The sequence below is a fragment of the Vicugna pacos genome, chromosome 4, assembly GCF_048564905.1.
Source record: "Vicugna pacos chromosome 4, VicPac4, whole genome shotgun sequence".
In the NCBI taxonomy this organism is placed as follows: domain Eukaryota; kingdom Metazoa; phylum Chordata; class Mammalia; order Artiodactyla; family Camelidae; genus Vicugna; species Vicugna pacos.
This window is the reverse complement of record NC_132990.1, coordinates 61,907,826-61,927,843: the sequence shown is the minus strand read 5'-3', so window position 1 is coordinate 61,927,843 and position 20,018 is coordinate 61,907,826. Positions and strand designations below refer to the sequence as shown.

Sequence of the window (20,018 nt, the reverse complement as noted above, 5' to 3'; positions counted from 1 at the left end):
GATGGGTACACAGGAGAAATGGCATGTCTTTGAGCTCTTGTTTTTTTCTTCACATATAAATTACAATTTGTCTAGGTGTAAAATTCTTAGATTACAACCTTTCCTCTTCAGAACTTATTTATTCCACACTCTTTTGGCATTTAGTATTGCAGGGAAGTCAAAGGCAAGTCCACCTTGGAGTCATTTGTAAGTAACTTGCTTTTTTACTTCTAGGTGCCTGTATAGTTTCCCCCCTATATTTACAGTTTAAAAAGTCATTAAGATCTATTTAGTTATGGGTCTTTTTATAGTGACTCTACCTGACATATGACAAACCCTCAAATCTGCCTACACAGGTCTTCCTTTAGCTGAGCAATTTTTTCTTCTATTTTATCTTTGGAGAATTTCTTCTGTCCCACCAATGGAGTACCACCAATTATCTGGAACAGGTTCCTCATTCTCCAAGTTTATCATCTTTTCCTCTCATTATGCTTGTCTGTTCAAGTTTGTCCCTCACATCGTTAATTTTATTTCTGCTGATCAGTTCTGCTCTTTATTATCTGCAATGTAGGTTTTAATTCTGTTTGTATATCTTCTGCTTCTTTTTAATTCTTCTCATCTCACTCCTTTCTCTCTGTCTTTTCATTTTATCTTGCTGCTTTCTCACTGTACAGCTTCCTTTTTTCATGGAGGTCACGCTACAAACTGAACTGTTCCCCTCCAAATTCAGATGCTGATGCCCTATCTCCAAAACCAGTGTTGATGTCCCGTCTCCCAGTGTGCAGGTATTTGGAGATGGGGTAATTAGGTTTAGATGAGGTCATGTGGGTGGGGGACCCTCTTGATCGGATTAGTGCCTTCATAGCAAGAGACACCAGGGAGCTGGCTCCCTTTCTCTTCTTACCATGTGAGGACACAGCCAGGAAGGGGGTCCTTGGATCAGAACCCATCCATACTGGCACCCTCATTTCCGACTTCCAGCCGCCAGAACTAAGAGAAAATAAATTTCTGTTTATTTACGCCACCCAGTCTACGGTAGTTTGTTCTGGCAGCCCGAGTGGACTAAGACAGGTCATATTTTCTCCTACTTGACTGTGGCTGTCAAACAGAACTTTCTTCTAGACTGTGGTAGATCATTTTCAGAGGCACACTCTTCCTCTGAGTCTCCTAAATTCCTTTTCTTGTCATGCTGAATTTTCATAGTTCCCAGGTTTGTTTTGTTTTGTTTGTTTATTTATCCAAGTCACTCTTCTTAATCCAGGTATAAAAAAAATCAAGTAAGCTATAAATAAATGCAGACTTACTGTGTTTCAATAGACATGAATGAACTGTCCTTGATCATCCTAGATATACTGTAGACCTTTATACCATGGGAGTAATTCTCAGGTCTGCAGCTGAAGAGCCAGCTGACAGGCAACTCCCTCCTTCTAGCAGGATTCCTCTGCTCCATCACAGCTCTGGCTTCCTCCTCTCTGAGTACCAAACTCTCCAGCTGATGTAGATGTGGAGGGCGTACTTCTCAGCATGCACTGCTGATGCGGTTTCTCCTCTTCCCCTGACCTGCAGATCTCTACTCATGGGGACTAGTTCCTCCACAGTGCTCTGTGCCTCTGCTGGCCCCCCGTATTCTATGCCTTGTCACTCTCAGGGTTCTGAGGCACTGGCCAGCTTACCAGAAGTGGCAGAAGCCCAAGAAGCAGCATTCTTGTCTCATAAGGCAGCCCCTGAGTGGTAACAAGGGACAGCCTCCCACTCTGCTAGAAATCTCAGTTCCATGGTATCCAGCTGGGAGCACGCAAGGAGCCAAACTCAGCTCAGTTTTTCTCAATGCAGTTCCCTCCTCCATATAATCTGTGATCATTCCTTCAAAGTCCTAGCACTGGTTGTCTGTCAGACTTAGTTACAATCAGAGAGAACAAGTTTCATCTTGCTCTGTACCTTTCTGGTTAATTAATAGGTACCACTTATTTAATGCTTTCCATGTAAATGTCAAGGACTACACTAATTCCTTTACAGATACAATCTCATCTAATCTCCATGACAATCCTGAGAGGTGAGTTTTATTGTCATCACTGTGATTAGAGAGATTATAAGACTTGCAGGATGTCACACAGGCATTAAGTACAAGAGCTGGGGTTCATCTTAGGCATGGCTCTAAAGCTCTCACTCTTGACTCTGTGGGCAACCTTGCTCATTTGTTAAACCCTGAATACAAGCCAGGCTCCTGATGCAGGCATCCCAAAACAACACTGCAGAATAGACAGGAGCGCCTGTTCCCAATTTATGGATAAGTCAAAGGACACTCGCAGAGGGTAAGCAGCTAGTAAACTGGTGATGCCAGCATTCAAACCTGGTCCTGTCTGATTTCAAAGCCTGTTTTCTTCATTATGATGCTTCAGATGGAAGGGGTACTACACTGGGGCAGATACTGAAGTGGGGAGGTCACAGATCCCGATGTCCTTGCCCCGTGTTGGTCTATGAATGTTCATCATGGAACACGTCTGATTCACATCTGAGTTTTCCCACAGTCTAACTTCTAGCAGTTTCAGTGTTAAGAATTTCCTCATTTTCTTCAAGATTATTCTAATGCTACTGTTTATCGAATGTTTACCATGCCTGCGACAAGCACTTGTAACCACTTCACAGATATTATCACGTCTCCCGTTTCCTGAGTGCTTTAAGGAAAGCAGAGGATCATCCCTATGAGGAAGGAGGAGGACAAAGCGCCAGGGGCCCATCCCACGCCTTCCAGGGGCCAGGACCAAGCTCTGCCCGCTGAGGCTTGTCTCTGGCTTCATGGTTCCAGCTCCCTTGACTCTCCCTCCCTAAACTTCCTCATCCATTCATTCTGTCTACTTTCACAAGCTGCCTTAGTCCTTATTGCAATAGGCAGAGCCAATAAGGGTCTCTTCTTACCGGGCAGTAAGAGAGGCATGGAAAACAGAGAGGAAACAAAGTATGCAAATTCCTGAAGGGCTGGACCAGACAAGTCTCACTTGGGAGACCCCCCCACCCTCCACTCAATCTCCTTGCAGCAGCTAAAATGTCTTCCTAAAATGCAAACTCGATCAGATCCCTTGGCCACTGGGTAAACTCTCTGGTTCATTCCCCTCTGGATGGAGTCTGTCTGCCATCTTCCTCTGGTATTCAAGGCTCTCTAAGACCAGAACTCAGGTCTGCCTTTCAGTTCCTGGAACAAGCAATGCTCCCTGCGCCCTTGTGTGGGAAGCAGGGGCTCTTTCTCCATCCCCATCTCCACGCAGAAGCCTCCTGGATTCCCAAGGCAGGTCAGGTGTGTTCCGAGCCCCCCACACCCCGCACCCTGTGCTTCTCACTAGGTTGTAACCACCTGCTGACTGACCTATTGCCCCCTCCCTTTACAAATAACCCAAGGGCAGGGTCACATCTGTCTTGCTCACTGTTGTGTCCCCACAACACGCAATACAAGTATGCTGCAAATGGGCAGGTCAAGCGCATGGCTTCTGCCCTCAGGGGTTTACTGGGACAAGGACAGAGCATCTGCATGTGGCTCCCCCAGACAGCTTCATCTGCTGATAAACCCTTTCAGGCGACGACAAGGACAGTTATTTTCCGAGCACCTACTATGTACCAGGCACTGTGCTAATTAATAGGTTATTTACATCCATGATCTCATTTAATCCCCCAACAAACCTGCGGGGAAGTGTCACCCTTACTCCATAGGTGAGGAGCCGAGGCTCAGGACCACTAACAGACTGGGCACCACGGCTGTGCTACCTTCACTGTCCTGACCTGGACCCCACACTGTCCTGCTGCTTCTCAAAGGCTCAAGTCCTAAGAGCAAATGACCCATTTGACAGGTGGGCAAAGTGAGGTACAAGGAGGCCAGCGGCTCACTGGCCAGAGCTGCTGTTATAGGATTAGCAGTGCTACCTGCTTCCAGAAGAGGGACTTGCCCTGCTGCCCTCAGCCACCCAGACCCGTCTCCCCATCCAGCCCCAGCCCCAGCCCCAGAGAGAGGCCCGCATACTTGGCCCGATTTTCTGGAATGGTTCTGGGGGCTCCTCCTTCACCTCGTCAGTGGCCACGACACCTTGGTCGAAGGGGTCTGTGGGAGAACACACAGCCCTTAGTGCCCTGGTAACCAGGTCCCAGAGCCCAGCTGGGGACAGGGAGGTGGGCAGTGACCAAGGACTTACCTGCCCGATTCTCAGGGGCCCCTTCCACACTAAACACTGCGCCCGGGTGGGAGTGGCAGCCGCAGAAGGAAGGAAGGAAACAGGAACCCTGTTAGTCCCTGCCCACAGCCGCCTCTGCCCAATGCTCCCAGCCTCTGCCCAGCAAGCTTGCCTCTGGGGCCCAGGAGAGCCGCCTTAGTCATCGTGGATGCCCCAGAAAACCAGGGGCCACAGGAGGGCACATGCCAACCAGGATGCAGCCTGTACCACAGTCCCCGTCCTCCCCATGGCCTGGGGCCCACCCTGGGGCAGGAAGATGCTTTCTGGCCAACCTGTTTCTGGATCACTGGCACCCGCTCAAGGGGCCAGGGCAGGAGAAACAGAGGAAGAGATGGTGGGTGGGGAGGAGAAGAGAAAAAGAGGTGAGAGGAAGGACGGTGAAAAAGGTGGTGGCACCTGGTTGTCACAACTTGACATGGGCTGTGTGTGTGGGGCTGCAGAGGAAGCCCTCAAGATCTTTTCCAAGCCCAAGACTATTTCTATGATTCTCGAGCTTCCAAAAATAAATTACCTATATTTATCACTCTAATTTCTAACTCTATAATCTAAGATGCTAAAATACCATCATTCATTTTAAAAAATTGGTTTAATTTCACCAGAACATGTGAATACTCAACATGAAACCGTAAAAATGAGTCAATATGAAATTGCTGATATGCGACTGATTTTGACCTACAAAAACGGCAAGTGCACTTGGGTTAACCTTATCAGAAGTACATACGGAGTATGAAGGGGACCTTCTCCTGCCTAGAATCCTCGGAGGCTGGTCACCCTGCTCGTGGTCTGGCTGCTGCCTGATCTTCCCTGGGAAGGAGGAGGGAGGGGAAGCCGTGGCTGGGGTGGGGGCCCGAGAAGCAGCCCTGGAGGGGTCTCTTTATGTGACTCCGTTCCCCGGCAGTCGGGAGCCTGACTCACCATCCACTGCGTGCAGGTCTCGGTGCTCCTGGAAACAGCTGTAGTATTTGTACTTCTTCCCACAGATGTCACACGTGTACCTGAAATTGTCTGTGGGGGGATGGTAAGGCACGTGGTTACCAGGGCTTCAGTCACTTGGGGCTGGGGGAGGCGGAGGGGGTTTGGGCGAGACTGGGCCCAACAGGGGATCCCATGGAGAACAGCTCCTGGAGCGTTAGGAGTCTTCTGTACAAAGAGGCCGAGGAGCCCTGAAGTCACTTTCAAACCCACCCCATGTGAGCTGGGCTCCTAAGGGCCTGGGGTGGTCATAACTGGCCCTCTTCCTTTGTGAAATCATGGGAGAATAGCAATCACTGCAGCTCCGACTTCCTGGGCGCCGCACTGCTAGGTGCCAGGCCGGCAGCCTCCCTGCATTTCCCCCATTAGTCCTTATAACTGAGGCAGGAAGCAATAAACCCATGTAACACATGAGGCTGCTGAGGATCAGAAGGGGCCCGTTGTGGATGACTCCCAACGACCCTGACCATTGGCGTCCACGTCCTGTGCAGTGCCTGGGCCAGACCCAGTGGCCTGCTTCCAATGGAGAGAATGCAGTCAGGTGATGGGATGTCACCTCTGAGACTAAGTTACAAAAGTTTGTGATTTCTGTCTTGCTCACACCATCTCGCTCTTGCCAGCGGCCCTGCTGTCCAGCTGCCTCACAGAGAGATCCACGGGGCAGCCTCTGGTGAAGACCAGGGGGGAGCTGAGGTCCTCAGCCCCACAGCCTGGGAAGGATGGATCCTGCCAACAACCACAGGAGGGAGTGCAGAGGCAGCCCCTCCCCTGGCTGAGCTTTGCCACAAGCCCACAGCCCTGGCCGACACCTTGACTGCAGCCTCGTGGGAGAGCCAGAGGACCTGGTGAAGCCCTACCCAGATCTGACCACAGAAACAGTGAGAAAATCGATGTCTGTTGCTTTAAAAGTCATTAAGTTTGGGGGAAACGTTACATAGCAATAAACAATGACAGGCCTGAGTCTGCGTGAGCCCCTCGGTCTCTCCAAAGCCAGAGGCTAGACTCGTACAGGACGCTGCCCCTGCCACAGCACCAACCCTGTCCAACGTCTGTCATGCAAAGACCTTGTGTGTGCGTTCCTTGGGCTGATCCAGGGATGCTATCCACCTCAGCTTCCTGAGGATGCCCAGCACAAGGAGGCTGGCGGCTCACTCCAGGCTGCACAGTGGGGCAGGGAATAGCCGGGATTCAGATGTTCACTTAACTCCAAGCCATGGCTGGCCCTTCTCTGTCCAAATAAACTACCCTCCACTCCTGGGCTGGGGTCCCAGTCTCCTGGCACCTCTTCTGCTCCTCACCCAAACACAGGACCTGACGAGATGCCTCTATCCAGAATTGCCAGGCAATTCTGTGGGAGGGTTTCTGGCCCTCACTTAGCTGAACTTAGGGACACAGGTGACATTAGCCATCTTCCTGCACCTGCCTCCACCTCTTCCACGTCACCTGCATTTTCTGAATGTGCCTGGACAGATGCGGGGCCTCAGAGACGAACTGGTCTCCGTGTGAGGCACACACAAACACTCTGAGGGTAGAGGGACCAGGCAGGGTCCAGGCATGACACCATCCTACCAGGCCCTATCATCTCCATGCCTCTGCCCACAACAGCCACGCAGTGGTCGGGGACGGGTGCTGGGGTGTGGGAGGAGAAGCCTGGTCCTGCCTTGCCTCACCCAGCCTGCCAGCAAGTGCCAACCCACTTTGGGATTCAGCGTCCCCATTTTCCCCCTAATTTGGGGGATGGTAGAAGATGAGCTGATTCTCAGGGACTCTAGTAGGCTAGATGTTCCAGGATTCCAAGCCTGGCTCAGGCTTCAATCCTTCCCCAGGGCCAGCAATCTAGCAGAGACAACCCTCGCCCCCAACCATTATGTCCCATCTGGACCATAATCCTGCCTGGTGCTGGACAGCTGGGGAACACAGGTGGGAAAGTCAAGGACATTTGGGGTGTGTTGGTTCCAGATGGGGTCCTACTCCTGCAATTCCTCTCCCATAATGGTCAGTACTGGTCGCCCCACCACCACCACCTGCCTGATTCACTCGTCTTATCTCTGTCCACACAGCTTCTCCTACCAGCTGGGCCACATCTGCCACCGCCAATAAAATCTGAACCCCAAGTTTTCTGCCACTGAGAAACATCCCCCACCTTGCTCTGTCAAATCCCAAACCACTGCGTCGCCTCACTATGGACAGGACCACATTCCTGGGCCCACCCAGGGCAGGAGTGAATTAGGACAAAAGAGTTACCCCAAAGGAAGAAAGGCAAAATGATTTTTTGTCAGTGAAACCACATCTTTAGAACCCAAAGAAAGCTCAGCGTCTTCAGGAATGTCATTGCGATTCCGTTTTGGGAGGCAGGCTCTGGCGTCAGGCCACCCAAGCTCAAACCCAACTCCACCACTTACAGGAGCCACTAATGTTAGAAGTGCTGCCTAACCTCTGCACCTCGGTTTTCTTATCTGTAAAATGGGAGTGATAATTCCTTTATCTCCCAGTTGTTAAATAAAGAATAAATGAACACAATGCCTAACATACAATAACCACTTGGTAAAAGTTACCTAACATTTTTGTTCTATAGAGGGAATCAATATGACAGTGGCAAGAGAGCCGGATGTGGAGTTAATCTTTTATCTTCTTGGATGAGAGATGGGTAACTGGGCGTACGGCTCTGTGTATGACTGTACCCCTTTTCTAACAAATAAGAGGAAGATCCCTGGACTAGACGGTGTGAGACCTGTTTTCCATGCTCACCTCCACCCCTAAAAGCTGCTGCGTGACTTCTCTCTGAGACTGAGCATCCTCATCTGCAAAAACATCAAGGCTGGACTTGACATTCAACAGGACTCCAAGGCCAGGCTCTGGTTACGAGGCTGGGGTGTGAGGATGCCCGGCTCTCTGAGCAGGCACTGCTGGCCTGGGTCAGGGCAGGGGTGCAGGACTGAGACTCAAATAAAGCACGCTGGCCATGGGGAGAAAGTTCCACGGGCAGGAAGGGAAAAGTGATGGCAGGACTAAAAATACTGCCAGACACGAAGCCCTCAACAACCAGTGAGCCTCGGGGAACAACGGAAGCCAGACGGAGCACAACGGATCATTGAGGGGCTGCCGGAGAGGCCGGCCGGGGGCCCAGAATAGCCGAGGAAGGAAAGATAAATAGGGAAGTTCTTTAACTGTGCGGCTGACCACAGGCAAGCGATGGGAGCGGGAGGAGAAGGGAGCTATTGAGGGAGAAGGAGCCAGGGGCCAGGCGGGGCAGGGCGGGGCTCGGGGAGGAGACACAGGACCTCGCCTCCTCCTGCTGCGGGCCCTTGAGCAGGTGTCTGGCCCACCTGAACTTCAGACTCTCCAGAAATCGGAGGGGTGGCCTCAGCCCTGCCGGCCTCTCACGTGGTGTAAGACCCCACAGAGAGAGCGGATGAGAAAGTGCCTCAGAAGAAATGCGATTAGGACCCAGCGCAGTTAAGGCCCTGCTTTGGCCCCACACACCTCCTGAAACTGCTTTGCTTTCTTTCGATTTTGGGGGCGGGACATGTGTATTATTTTAAGAAACGTTTTCTGGTGGCATAACAAACAAGTAGAACAGGGAATGACACATTCTGGCCCGCCCGCCACCTGTTTAGGGAAGGGACTCAAGTCCACACTGCTTCTGGCTGCGTTCCTGCTCCGTGACAGGGCTGAGCAATTGTCAGGAAGATGTCTGGCCTGCAAAGTCTAACATATTTACTATTTGGTCCTCCTACAAAAAAAATACCCCTGATGTAGAAAAATGTACAAATCCTAAATGTTCAGCTCGTTAAGTTTTCAGAAACCAAAAACACCTGTGTAGCCAGTGCCCAGCTCAAAGCCACCAGGAAGCCCCTTCGCCAGGGTATAACAATGACTCTGAATTCTTCCAGTGTGAATTCGTTTCCCCTGTTCTGGCACTTTCTGCTCACAGAGTTTGGAGGGGGAACACTTCAGTGCCAGGCTCCTTTTGCTAACATCCTGCTTGGGGGTAATCCACGTTGCTGTGTGCAGCTGTAAGTCTCCCCTCACTGCTGCACCGTCATCCTTTGTGGGAAAACACCATGACTTACGCATCTATTCCACGAGCACTGGGCTCTCGGGTGGTTTCCAGTTTGAAGCTGTTACCAGCTGTGCTGCTAAGACATCCTAATTCCCATCTCTGGGTGGACGTGCACACATTCTTCAGTCAGGGACCCATCTAGGAGTGGAACTGCTGGATTCTGGAGCTCAGGTTTGTTGTGAGGGGAGAGGTTGCACCCCAGCCTACACCCGTCTGGCTGGCTGCCTACCAAACCCAGTGTGTTTAGACCTGGAGGGAGGGCAAGCGGGGCCCACGAGCAGCAAAGCAGACCACCAACCCCAGATGCCAAGGCCCTGTGTGCCCCAGGTGCTGGGCTACCGCACCCCAGGATTAGTTCCCATGGGTGCACCTGGAAGAACTCCGAAGTAGCATTTTCCAAACATCAGCTATGGCGCCTAGACCCATGAGTGGGAGTCAAAAGCACAGAGGAAATGGTACACACTGGGACCCTCTTGGGGGTGCATGTGTGTATTTTGCCAATGAAGGGCCCGGAGAAATCTACAGCAAAGACACAGATTCATCTCAGCAGAACTCAAGGTTTCCCCAGGTTATCTGGCCAGACAACCCTTTATTGACAGAACACCTGTTAACTTCCCCAGGATGGCTGTGCCTTGGAGCACACTTTGGGAAAGGCTGCTCTGAGGTCCTGTCTCCAAAGCCAAAGCCTGGACCACAGCAACGTGCCTCCCAGAGGCCACTTGGGGCCGTCCTGGGTGTTGGGTTGAGAGCATCACACCCAGCCCCAGCCCTCCCTCCTCCTCCTCCCCCATTGGCTCTCAGCCCCCGAGCCCACGAGGAGGGAAAATACTCACTGCCTTGGGAGGCTCCCTCCCCTGAGGTGGCTTCTGTGTCTGTGAGAGAGAGAAAGAGAAGGAGGTGAGCAGACTGGACCACCGGAAGGGCCAGCACCAAAACAGAGAGAAGCCACTACCACGTGCCCAGGGGTGCTCTGCTCCCGTTCAAGGTGCAGGAACAAAGCCATCCCTGTGCCCCCTGCTGGCCATCAGGCCCTGACTCAGTACCCTTTCTGCTTGCCAGGCTCAGACTCAGGGGCACACAGGTGCTATGTCTCCTGTTCCCTCAGCCTCTGCGTCCTCATCTTCATAATGGCGACAGCGCCCCGCCCCACCCCCGAGGCTGACATGAGCAGCACATGAGATGATACAGGAGCACCTTCCCGGCAGAAGCCCAGACACCACGCGGCACTGGCGCATCTGGGGAGGAAGCGGGCTGTGCGGGCCAGGCGGGGGCACTGGTGGCATGTCCTGCTGACTCCACCCCCACCCCCCATCGGTGCTCTCCCAAGTTAAGGAGGCCTCCCCTCTCCTCTTCAGGTCCTACTCCTATTGCAGAAAGAGGGAGGAGATTAGGGAAGACTGGAGCTCAGAGGGCCTCTGGGGTCACCCTCGGGGAGCCCAGGTGGAAAATCAGGCAGAGGACAGGCAGGTGCAGCCCCTCAGCTCTGCCCCAGGGACACACCACTCACCTCGGTGTGCCCGAACGTGGGTCTGGAAACAGTTGTAATACTTATACTTCTTGCCACAGATTCCACACTCATAGGACCCTGGAAAACAGGAAAGGAAGGGGCTGGTCAGCCAGCATCCAACATGTGCAAGCACGAAGCCCCGGGACCTGCAGCGATGCCTCCAGGTCGCACCAACTCTGCGTCCCTGGGCTGTCTTGTCCCCGCAAGCAAAGAAGCAGCAACAAGGACCAGCGAAGGCAGTGCTGAGCTGGAAGCCAGGAGGCTGGGGTCATTCTGGGTTTTTGTCTCAACTTTCTCAATGACCCTGGGGAAGTCACTTCCCATCTCTGGGCCTCAGTTTCCAAATATATAAGACGGAGATGGTAACTTCTTAGGTAACTCACACTTACTCCTTGAGAGGAAAAAGGAGATGAATATAAAAGAATTTCAGAATAAGGAATAAATTCCATCCATGTAAGAAAATCATCACTCAGATGCAAGAGAATAATTTATAGCTTGTTCTCCTCCTTGCTAGGAGGGACGGAGGTTAAGAGGACAGGCTCTGACCCAGACACGTTTGGGTCCCTGTCTCTGCTCTGCCACTTACCAGCAGCATGACCTCGGTAATTTCCTTAAACACACTAAGGCTCAGTCTGCTCATCTGTAAAATACCTCATAGGGGTGACCCCACAAACCCCCTGGGAAGTGCCCAGCCCTACTACAGATGTGTGTGACAAGGGGAGGCCCCCTCTCGTCTGCCGAGGAGCTATCTTGTTTTCGCAGATGTGCAGAGACCAACACGGTGTGAATGCCTGACTCCAGCGCTCTGCCAGCTCCTTCTCCCAGAAGCAGGTGGGCTGAAACGGCTGAGCTCCAGCAGGCACTTCAGACAAGTGAGAGGCAGAGCCCACCCGTGCCCAGCACAAGGCAGGGTCAGGGTCTGAGCAGAGCCCATCAGACCCAGCCTGGCAGGGGTCCCAGGCCCTGCACATCCCTCATGTAGGCCTGCCGCCACCCAGGCTCAGGCCCCATCCTTACTCACAGAATGGGCCGGAAGCCTGCACACACACAGAGGCCCTGCCCCCATTCCAGGCTAAGTGGACCAGAATGGCCAGGGCCAGGGGCCTAGGAATCTGCCTTTCCCTGAAGCATCCTCAGAGGATTCTGAAGCCCAGCAACCAGAGTGGAACTACTAGTTTAAAGTCAGACAGACCTGGGATGGAGTCTCAGCTCAACCACTGACTGGCCAGGCCTCAGTTTCCTCCTTGGAAAAGTGTGGACAATGTAAGGGCACGGACGTGAAGACTGAATGAAGCATGAATAGTGTTCCTACCAGGACCCCAGACCCTCAGCAAATGGGGGATCACCAACCCCTACCGCCTGTGGCCTCACTTGGGGCACAGGCCCGCTCACTGAGTGGGAACTCCAGATGTCAGATTAAGTGAGAAGAGCACTGGGCTTGGCGTCTGACTGTGAGATCAGCTCGGCCATCCCCTCGCTGTTCGATCTCAGGCCCAGGTCTTCTCCGGTCCAAGCCTCGGTTCCTCACCTGTCTAACAGGACCCCGATTCCTACAACCCATGACTGAGGTCAGATGAATGCGCTATACAACACGTGAGTCGGCTGGCGCACCAGTGGCATCACCACTTTGCTGCTGTGGTCCAAACCAGCATGCAACTTAGCAGCCTGTTCTTCAGTGGTTTTGTAAGTTACCCTTGTCTCACTGGGAAAAATATAAACACATGGAGGGCAAAGACCAGAGTGTGTATTTCTTCATCTTTAGCCCTGTGACTGGCACACGGGGTGGGGGGGCGGTGTCAGTAAATTCATGGTGTCTTGCTGTTCAACTCATCTGTTACTGAGTAATCATGCCCCTGACTCCCTTCCTGTGTCTGCACCCATTCAACAGTTTCTGCTAATTCTGCTTCAACCGATCAAGAATTTACTGAGTATCTTCCATGTGCCGGGCACTGAGGCCCCAACCCCGAGCAAGATGCAGTCGCTGCCTTCCACTTGATGGGAAGCAGACAGTCCACCAGGCAAGGGGATGTGCAGGGTGACAGTGCAGGCAAGTGCAGGATCTGATGGGTACAGGGCGGGACCCTGACACAGCCACAGCAAGAGGCTGGAGTCAGGGGACTGGAGCAGGGAGAAGGGAAAGGCGAGGCAGGGGGGCAGGCACCCCAGGGAAGGAGGAGTCTCTCTCCAAAGGACCCAAGCCACAGCCTGTGACACGGGAAGACTTGTTCAGACTTGACACACTTCTGGATGAGGTCTCTAACCCCAACTCTGCCTCTTTCTGCCACAAGACCTGGGCCTCAGTTTCTCTAACTGCCCTCAAGGATATAAGGTCTCTTCTCAAACTGTACAGTAAGTGTAGGCTGATGCACAGAGCCTGCAGGCTGCAATGTCCCCCCGACTCACCCACCCAGTTGACACTGTTTATAAGCAGGCCAGTTCCACTGGCTTCTCCCTCACTGCACAGAGCTGCGGGCACATGCAGCCTTGCTCACAGGCCTCAACCCATTCAGAGAATCACAGGGGCCCAGTTTGCCAGCCTGGGGCCCTCTCCTGGCCCCATAGCAGAGTGAGCCCCTTGGCTGGAACACTGAGTCTCAGGACCAAGCACTGTGTCTTGGCAGGAGGGGCACTTGACTTCAAGGCCCTGCCTGCCCCCTACTCACCCTCAGACCCTAGGCTGCAAGTGTCCTGTCTGCAAAAGGGGCTGGATGGGCAGAGAGGTGAGGGCCGGGGCGTGGGGAGAGTGCAACAGAGTGGTGCCCCCCTAGTGCAGTGGTGTCTGCAAACCTGGGTTCAAATCTCAGCTCACCATGTACCAGCCAGGGGCCAGACAAGTCATGGAAACACCCACACCTCAGGCTTCCTCTCTGTAAAATAGACACAGCAAACGGTTCCCACCTCAGTTGCGGGGTGGAGGTATGAGCAATACTACCGTGGCCACTTAGCACAGCGCCCAGTACAAAGCAGGCACTCGATAAAGGACAGGTGCTGTTACTGTCAGCATTTGCCAAAGTTCTCTGGAACCCAACTTCCTGAAGGCATCCTGGGGGAGGGGCCCAGATCGAGTGAGTAGGAGGCATGACCTGCCTGGGGAGCCGCGCGAGGCTCAGAGAGGTCCTGTAGCAAAGGAACCCAGCTGACTGTTAACCCCAGGCCTCCCAGCGAATCTGGCCACGGAACTGCTTTATCCCTCGGCCTGTTTCAGAGCTGCAGTCCAGAGTAAGTGCTGCCAAAATGGTCCCGACATTCCTGAGTTCCAGATTTCCACACGCTCTACCATCCCTCCAGCGGCACATCTTTCAGGGCCCTGGTCAGGCTCAGGTTTGCTGATCCATGGCAGTGGCAGGGTGGAGGAGGTGGGCCCCTGTGTCCCTGCAGATGCTCGCAGGTCCTGCAGTTGATGGCTACACTCAGCCGTGCTCCCATCCTCATGCTGGCCCCGATCAGGTCCTCCTGCCCCTCAGCCATCACATACCAGACGTACACCTCAACGCTTGTTCAGAAATCCAGGTCCCTGAACACCAGCTTCGCACATATCTGCCATAGGAGCTGCCTTCAGGTGCTTTTCCATCTGAATTGTGTAAGAAATCAGAAACAGCCCTTAAAGATGGGGCAGCCCGGAGAGGGGCCAGGTGAGAAGGACTCCGAATCTAGGGTTGGCCATTCACCCGAGCCCTCAGGGCTCTGGTTTCCCCATCTGCACACCGAGAGGAATTGGACAGGATCATGTTGTCTACTTTTTCACTAAAGAGCTTGTGCTGGCCAAGGGGCAGCCACGCACTCCCAAGGGAGGCTGGGGGATGGCGGGAGGCAACAGCCACAAACCCAGATTCCCCTGAGGTTCTATGTTTCTCCTGTCCTGATTCATAATATGGATACAACATAAAATTATCCATTACGTGGTTATAACCTAACACTTCTCCCCGTAACCCTTCCAGCAAAATGACAGGGAGGACGGTCCCATGTATGTTGTGGCCTTGTGTCCCCTGGCCCATGGCCACCATGTACCCTGTTGCTGCAGTGGGGCACAGGAGGGCCTTCTTCAGGACCTTCAGTTCAGGTGGTCCCCGTCCTCGCTGCCTGTCTCCCTGCCTAGCCCGCTTCCTCCCTCTGATGCATTCCCCAACTATCCTCCTGTCTTTGTCGCCATCACTCCCTGCCTACAAAGTGCATGCGCTGCAACTCATCTCACTTGCGCCTCTTCAACATCTCTGTGCAGGCTGACCTCTGACCCCAATGTGCAAGTGTGGAAGCAGACGCCCAGGCAGTGGGCAGCAACTTGCCCACTTCACACAGCCAGCTAGTGGGAGCAGGGCTTGGATTTGGGAGCTTCTCACACATCAGCTCAGTGCATCCTCACAAGTCCAGCAGAGAAAGGTGATTATTCTCCCCATTTTTCAGAGGAAGGGCAACACAACAGGCCAGAGGTTGCCCAGATCTGTCCTGCTCTAGACCCCATGTATGTGCAACTACCACATGGTCAGCCCTGGGAGGGCACCCAGAAGAGCTAGTGTCTCTTACCGTTTGCCATTTATTGAGTACAGCCAGGTGTTTCTAGCCTCCACCTTCCCAGAAGTCCTCACGTGGTTGAACAACTTAATGCCCACTTCAACCATGAGGCTGAAAGTTCTAGAAGCCAGGTGGTCCAGGGCTGGGGCTATTCAGCTAGTGCTGGTGAGGAACTGGGCTCAAAGCTGGCCTTCAGGGATCCAGAGCCATCCTACTGCCACCATGCCAGGTGACCTCTGGATCCCAAGGGAACCATGACCCCTTCAGTCATGGGGCTCCCCCTAACAATGCAGGGCAGCAGACCCCCCACCATGTCTGGTACCACTGCAGGACTCCCCAGGTCCCCTATCAAGATTCTTGGGAGCGACTGCAAGGGACGGCTGGCAGGACACGCCAGCACACGGGAGCTGGCCTTCTCCTTCCCCTGTCTTGCTGTCACAAGTGACACCACGGTAATCGACAGGTGCTGAGTAAGAGCTCTGTCTAGTATTTTCTCTAGCCACCTGGCAGAGAGCCTGACTTAGCTCCTGCCCCAAGAGCACTGGACAGACCAGGTGTGTCCAGGTGACAGCAGGTGGGTCTAGTTCCCAAAGCCACTGAAGGGAGACGTGGCGAAGACTGAGGTAGAGGAGGAACGTGGGCAGCAACCCTCAGCTCTACCATCTGCACCCAGCTAGGCTCCAGATCAGCTCCGACACCTTGCAGGATACACAAAATGCAGTAAGGCAGAAATCCAGAGCAGGTGAAGAAGAGAAGAAAACCGCAAGTTGAGGGGATAGAGAGATGGCTCCTTACAACAGGCAGTCCTGTAATGAGCGCAGAGCATCTCAGGAGCTGCGGTTCACAGATCACATGCTCAGGAGAATCCAGCTCTCTTGGCTCCAAGACACAGTGGAGCTGGGCACTCGGCCCACTGGGGGACAAGGGGCCTGGAGAGGTTCGTCACGGACAAGTGGGTTTCCTGAGGCTCTCTGCAGCTTAGACTCAAACCGAATGTCCTCGGGACCAGGGGCTTCCAAGTAGAGTACAAATCCCCTGGGGATTTGTGAGCACAGGGAGTTTTAAGAGAGTCAACTCCCCAGTCATCAGCTTCCTAATGCATTTCTTCCTAAAACCAACGTGCCAGAGAAGGTGGCAGGCAGGGAGGTCCTCTCACTGGCATCCTCCTCCACAGGACAAACAGCACGTTTTTTTCACCCATCCCTAGTCCCATCACCATGCCTTCCACGGGGGATGAACATCTTATCTCGGGGCGCCAAGCAAAGAATTGCCCTGTTGGACACAGAAGTTGGGTGGATCTGATGACTGGGAAAAATTCCTGTTGTAAATTAGGTGATTTTTAATTCTCTGCTTTCAACAAAATTGAAGAAAGATCTAATGGAGTTGTCAGCGAAGAGACCATGAAAAGTAATGTTTGATGATGGACCCCGTACAATTTTGCATACAACTTGGACAGAGTTCAAGGAATTGAGTGACACTGCTAAACAAGACTCCACCCATTCCTGGCTCCTTATTTATGTGATCAAGCTTCCTAAGCACTTAAGAAAATGGGGGAAAAAAGAATTAAATTAATGCTGAATCTTGTCTCACTCAATAATAAGAAATATTAATTCATAGAAACATGAGCCAATTGAAAAAGAAATAAAGCCCCATCCGATTCATTAAGGGATGTATTTTCAATAATTTTTTACGTTTGCTATTTATCTAAATTTGTTTTTGATAAATTGTATGCTAATAATAACTCGATCAGGGGAAAAAAATCTTTTAAAATGTAGAGTTTTATGATCGCAACAAATTTTTTAGAAATTTCTATTTCAATTTACATACATCTTGTTGTGGGAGACGAGAGTGAAACAGCGATCAATAAAAGACTCTCAGGCATAAAAAATATATTAGGATAAAATCCTGTGAAGGAAGCCGACTGGAAATATGAGTTAAAGAAGTAAAAAGGAAAGATGTAAGATTTCTGACTGTTAGAGATGAGCTTGTTCGTACGGTTTTTAAATGGATGATGGTGGAGAGCAAAAAACAGTGGGGTTTGGATTCCCTTGGATAAATTTTAAAAGAGTGGTTCACAGTTGTATTTCTCAAACGCCACATTTTTAAAACACAAATACTCCAGAAATTATATCCTTTGCAGTTATTTAAACTTTGCAAAAACGTGAGATGTCAACACAAAAATGTGAAAGAGGATATAGTTTCTCAAAATTGTTTTAGGAGGCACTGAAGAAAAAAAGTTGGAAGCCACTGGCCTTTGAGGTTCCTATCACTCTTGAGGTAACCCCGGATGTGTCAACATCCAAGCCTTTGGCTAATACCACTGGCATCTGTTTTGCGTTCTTTTTGTCCCCCTTCCCTCCATAAAAACAATTTCATACCTATTACTTCACTCTGACCTCAACAATCCTACTGGAAAGACAGGCGGATGTTATATCCACTGGTCAGTGAAGATAATAGGGCTCAGAGAGGTTAAGGGGCCTGTCCAAGGCCCCACAGAGGGGCAGACCCCGGATCTCTTGGCTGACAGGCCAGGGGCCCTTTCTCACGGGGACCCTCCAGTTGGGACCCCCATCCCGCCTTGGACCTGCCAGATGAAGAGTCAGCAGCAGAGACAAGATGCCTGGGAGGGAGGCCAGAACCCCTCCTTTCTGAGTGGCTGCAGCAAAGAGCTGAGTGATGGTTCTGGCAGGCTCAGGCACAGAGCCCTGCCAACACTGACTGAAACAGGAAACTAACGATCAGCTGGCACCACAAAGCAGGACCTGGCACCTTCGCTGCCCGGGTTTACAACAGACCAAAACCCACGTGGCTGTTTCTGAATGGCTGTCTCCTCTTCTACTGCCCTTCCAGAGCTGGGGCCCCTCCACCTCTTTCTCTGCCCCTCCTCCCAGGGCAGCCCTGCGTACGTGAAAACAACTCCCTCCGTGGTGCTCAAAGTTCACCGCCTAGAAACATCTTTGCAGGATCCAGTCGCCCAGCTGACCTGACTCTCCCTTCTGTACCTGGTCCAGTGACCCTCCTCCGCTCACCCATCTCCAGGACTGGAACTCATTCCCTCACAGGCCTGTACTCAGTTACCGAACAGTTCCATAATCGCAGAGTCCTTCTTTTTACTGAGTTGAAATCGCCTCCTGGTGACTTCCCCATACTGGCTGAGCCTACCTAGAATGTGTTCTGTCCCCTCTCACCAAGATGCTCTAAGTCGTGAATACTCAGATTCCACCATCTCCCCCTTGTTCCCACCCTCAGGGCAAGCAGCCCCGTAGCTCTTCTAGAGCTCCTCCCCACACCCTGGGAATAACCACACCCCGGGAATAACCACACCCCCAGGGGAAGTGGAACCCAGCTGGGTCACTCGCTCCCTCCACAGGTACTGTACTGCCACTGGGGAAGCCCTGGACCACTAGGTCCCTAGGCACCCGTGGTCTATCATGTGTAACCTCCCCTGGATTAAGGACCGATGGTCTCACGGCACAGGGAAGAGCACCCACTGCTTGGTAGGACATTCTGACCACCATGATGGAACTCGGGCGTCCTTATTGCTCGGAACCATGGAGCGGATGCTTTTTTGTTGTAAACTCAGCTTGCCTTGTCTTCACCACCTAGGACAAGGATGGCAAGCAGATTTCCACTTCAGATTTTTCAATTCTAGCAGACTAGCAGTGACTTCTTGGTGTACTGTGTTGAGAAGGATTCTGAGGTGCACTACTGGGACAGTGCACAGCAATCAGTTAGGGATGCCTGTCATTTCTGGTTTTAGCCAACAAAGCTGTCATGGTCAGTATTATCTCTGCTCTTCTTGCTAAAAAAGGAAACTTGGTATCTTGTCCTCAAACTTCACATTGGCTCCAATGGCAGTGACGTCCTTTCAAGAGTGAGAGATACCCTTTTCAGTGCAAAGAATTTCTGGGCAGCAGGGAAGTAGCAGCAACTACTGTAAGCTTGGCAGCCAGCTCCCTGGGCGCTGATGCCTCTCCCGACAACTCCCAGCCGGAGAAGCTGCCAAATGCCATCCGTGTGTCCACGGCCCAGGCTCCTCCATGGGAAGTGCCTCGGATAATGTTTGTGTCACTGGGAACACTGTTTGTCTGATGGCTGTTAAAGGGCCAGTGAGGACTTGGCGGCGGGCAGTGGGGACAAGGCGGGCGGAAAAGAGAGAAAAGGCAAACGGGAGGTTCCCATGTGGCACACCACTGGGTGACTGAACAGGAACACTACTCCATTCAGCAGCGGAGCCTGGCCGGAACCCTGCGCTCCCCTGCCAAGTGCCTCCAGAACACGTTAACTCTGTGACACCCAGCCACCAGGGCACGTGAAGCCCCACTGCCCACTTCCGCATCCAGGACAGACATCAGTAATTAATCACGCCACCCTTCAGAATCTTCAACACAGAACTCCTAACAGTCAGCAGCAACTGCTTAGACTGGCTTCTAACACTGATTCTTTTTTTTTTTAATTGCCTCTCTTTCTTGGTGCTAAGGCCAAGCCAGATTCCTATGAGCCTTATGACCCTCGGCAGAAACTATACCCTCAGGGAGGAAGGTCTGTCTTGATGGATGTGAGACGAGCCATGACCACCAGCAGGGAGCGCCTGGCCCTGCTTTGGTACTGGCTCCAAAATGGCGGCTCTACTTCTAACTGTGGTTTTCACACCTTGTCCACAAGGGTCGGCCAAAAGCAGGTTACTCAGAACTTCACAACATAACTCAGTGTCCCTGGATTCTAGAGGGGCAGTACTAGAAGAAGCTGAGATGAGAAAACTGAGGACCAA

General features: G+C 52.3%; 1 protein-coding gene across 18 annotated transcripts in view; it reads right to left on the bottom strand.

The window, feature by feature from the left end:
* Nucleotides 1-20,018, bottom strand: part of ZNF618 (zinc finger protein 618) — a 347,879-nt gene that overhangs the window by 39,718 nt on the left and 288,143 nt on the right. For all 18 annotated transcript variants that reach the window (XM_072959971.1, XM_072959975.1, XM_031677436.2 and 15 more), the window contains 5 exons: nucleotides 10,739-10,816; nucleotides 10,065-10,103; nucleotides 5,112-5,201; nucleotides 4,158-4,193; nucleotides 3,989-4,066 (listed from right to left, as the gene is read on the bottom strand). In XM_072959971.1, the coding sequence (XP_072816072.1) occupies nucleotides 3,989-4,066; nucleotides 4,158-4,193; nucleotides 5,112-5,201; nucleotides 10,065-10,103; nucleotides 10,739-10,816 (321 nt within the window). The remainder of the gene's footprint in view (nucleotides 1-3,988; nucleotides 4,067-4,157; nucleotides 4,194-5,111; nucleotides 5,202-10,064; nucleotides 10,104-10,738; nucleotides 10,817-20,018) is intronic.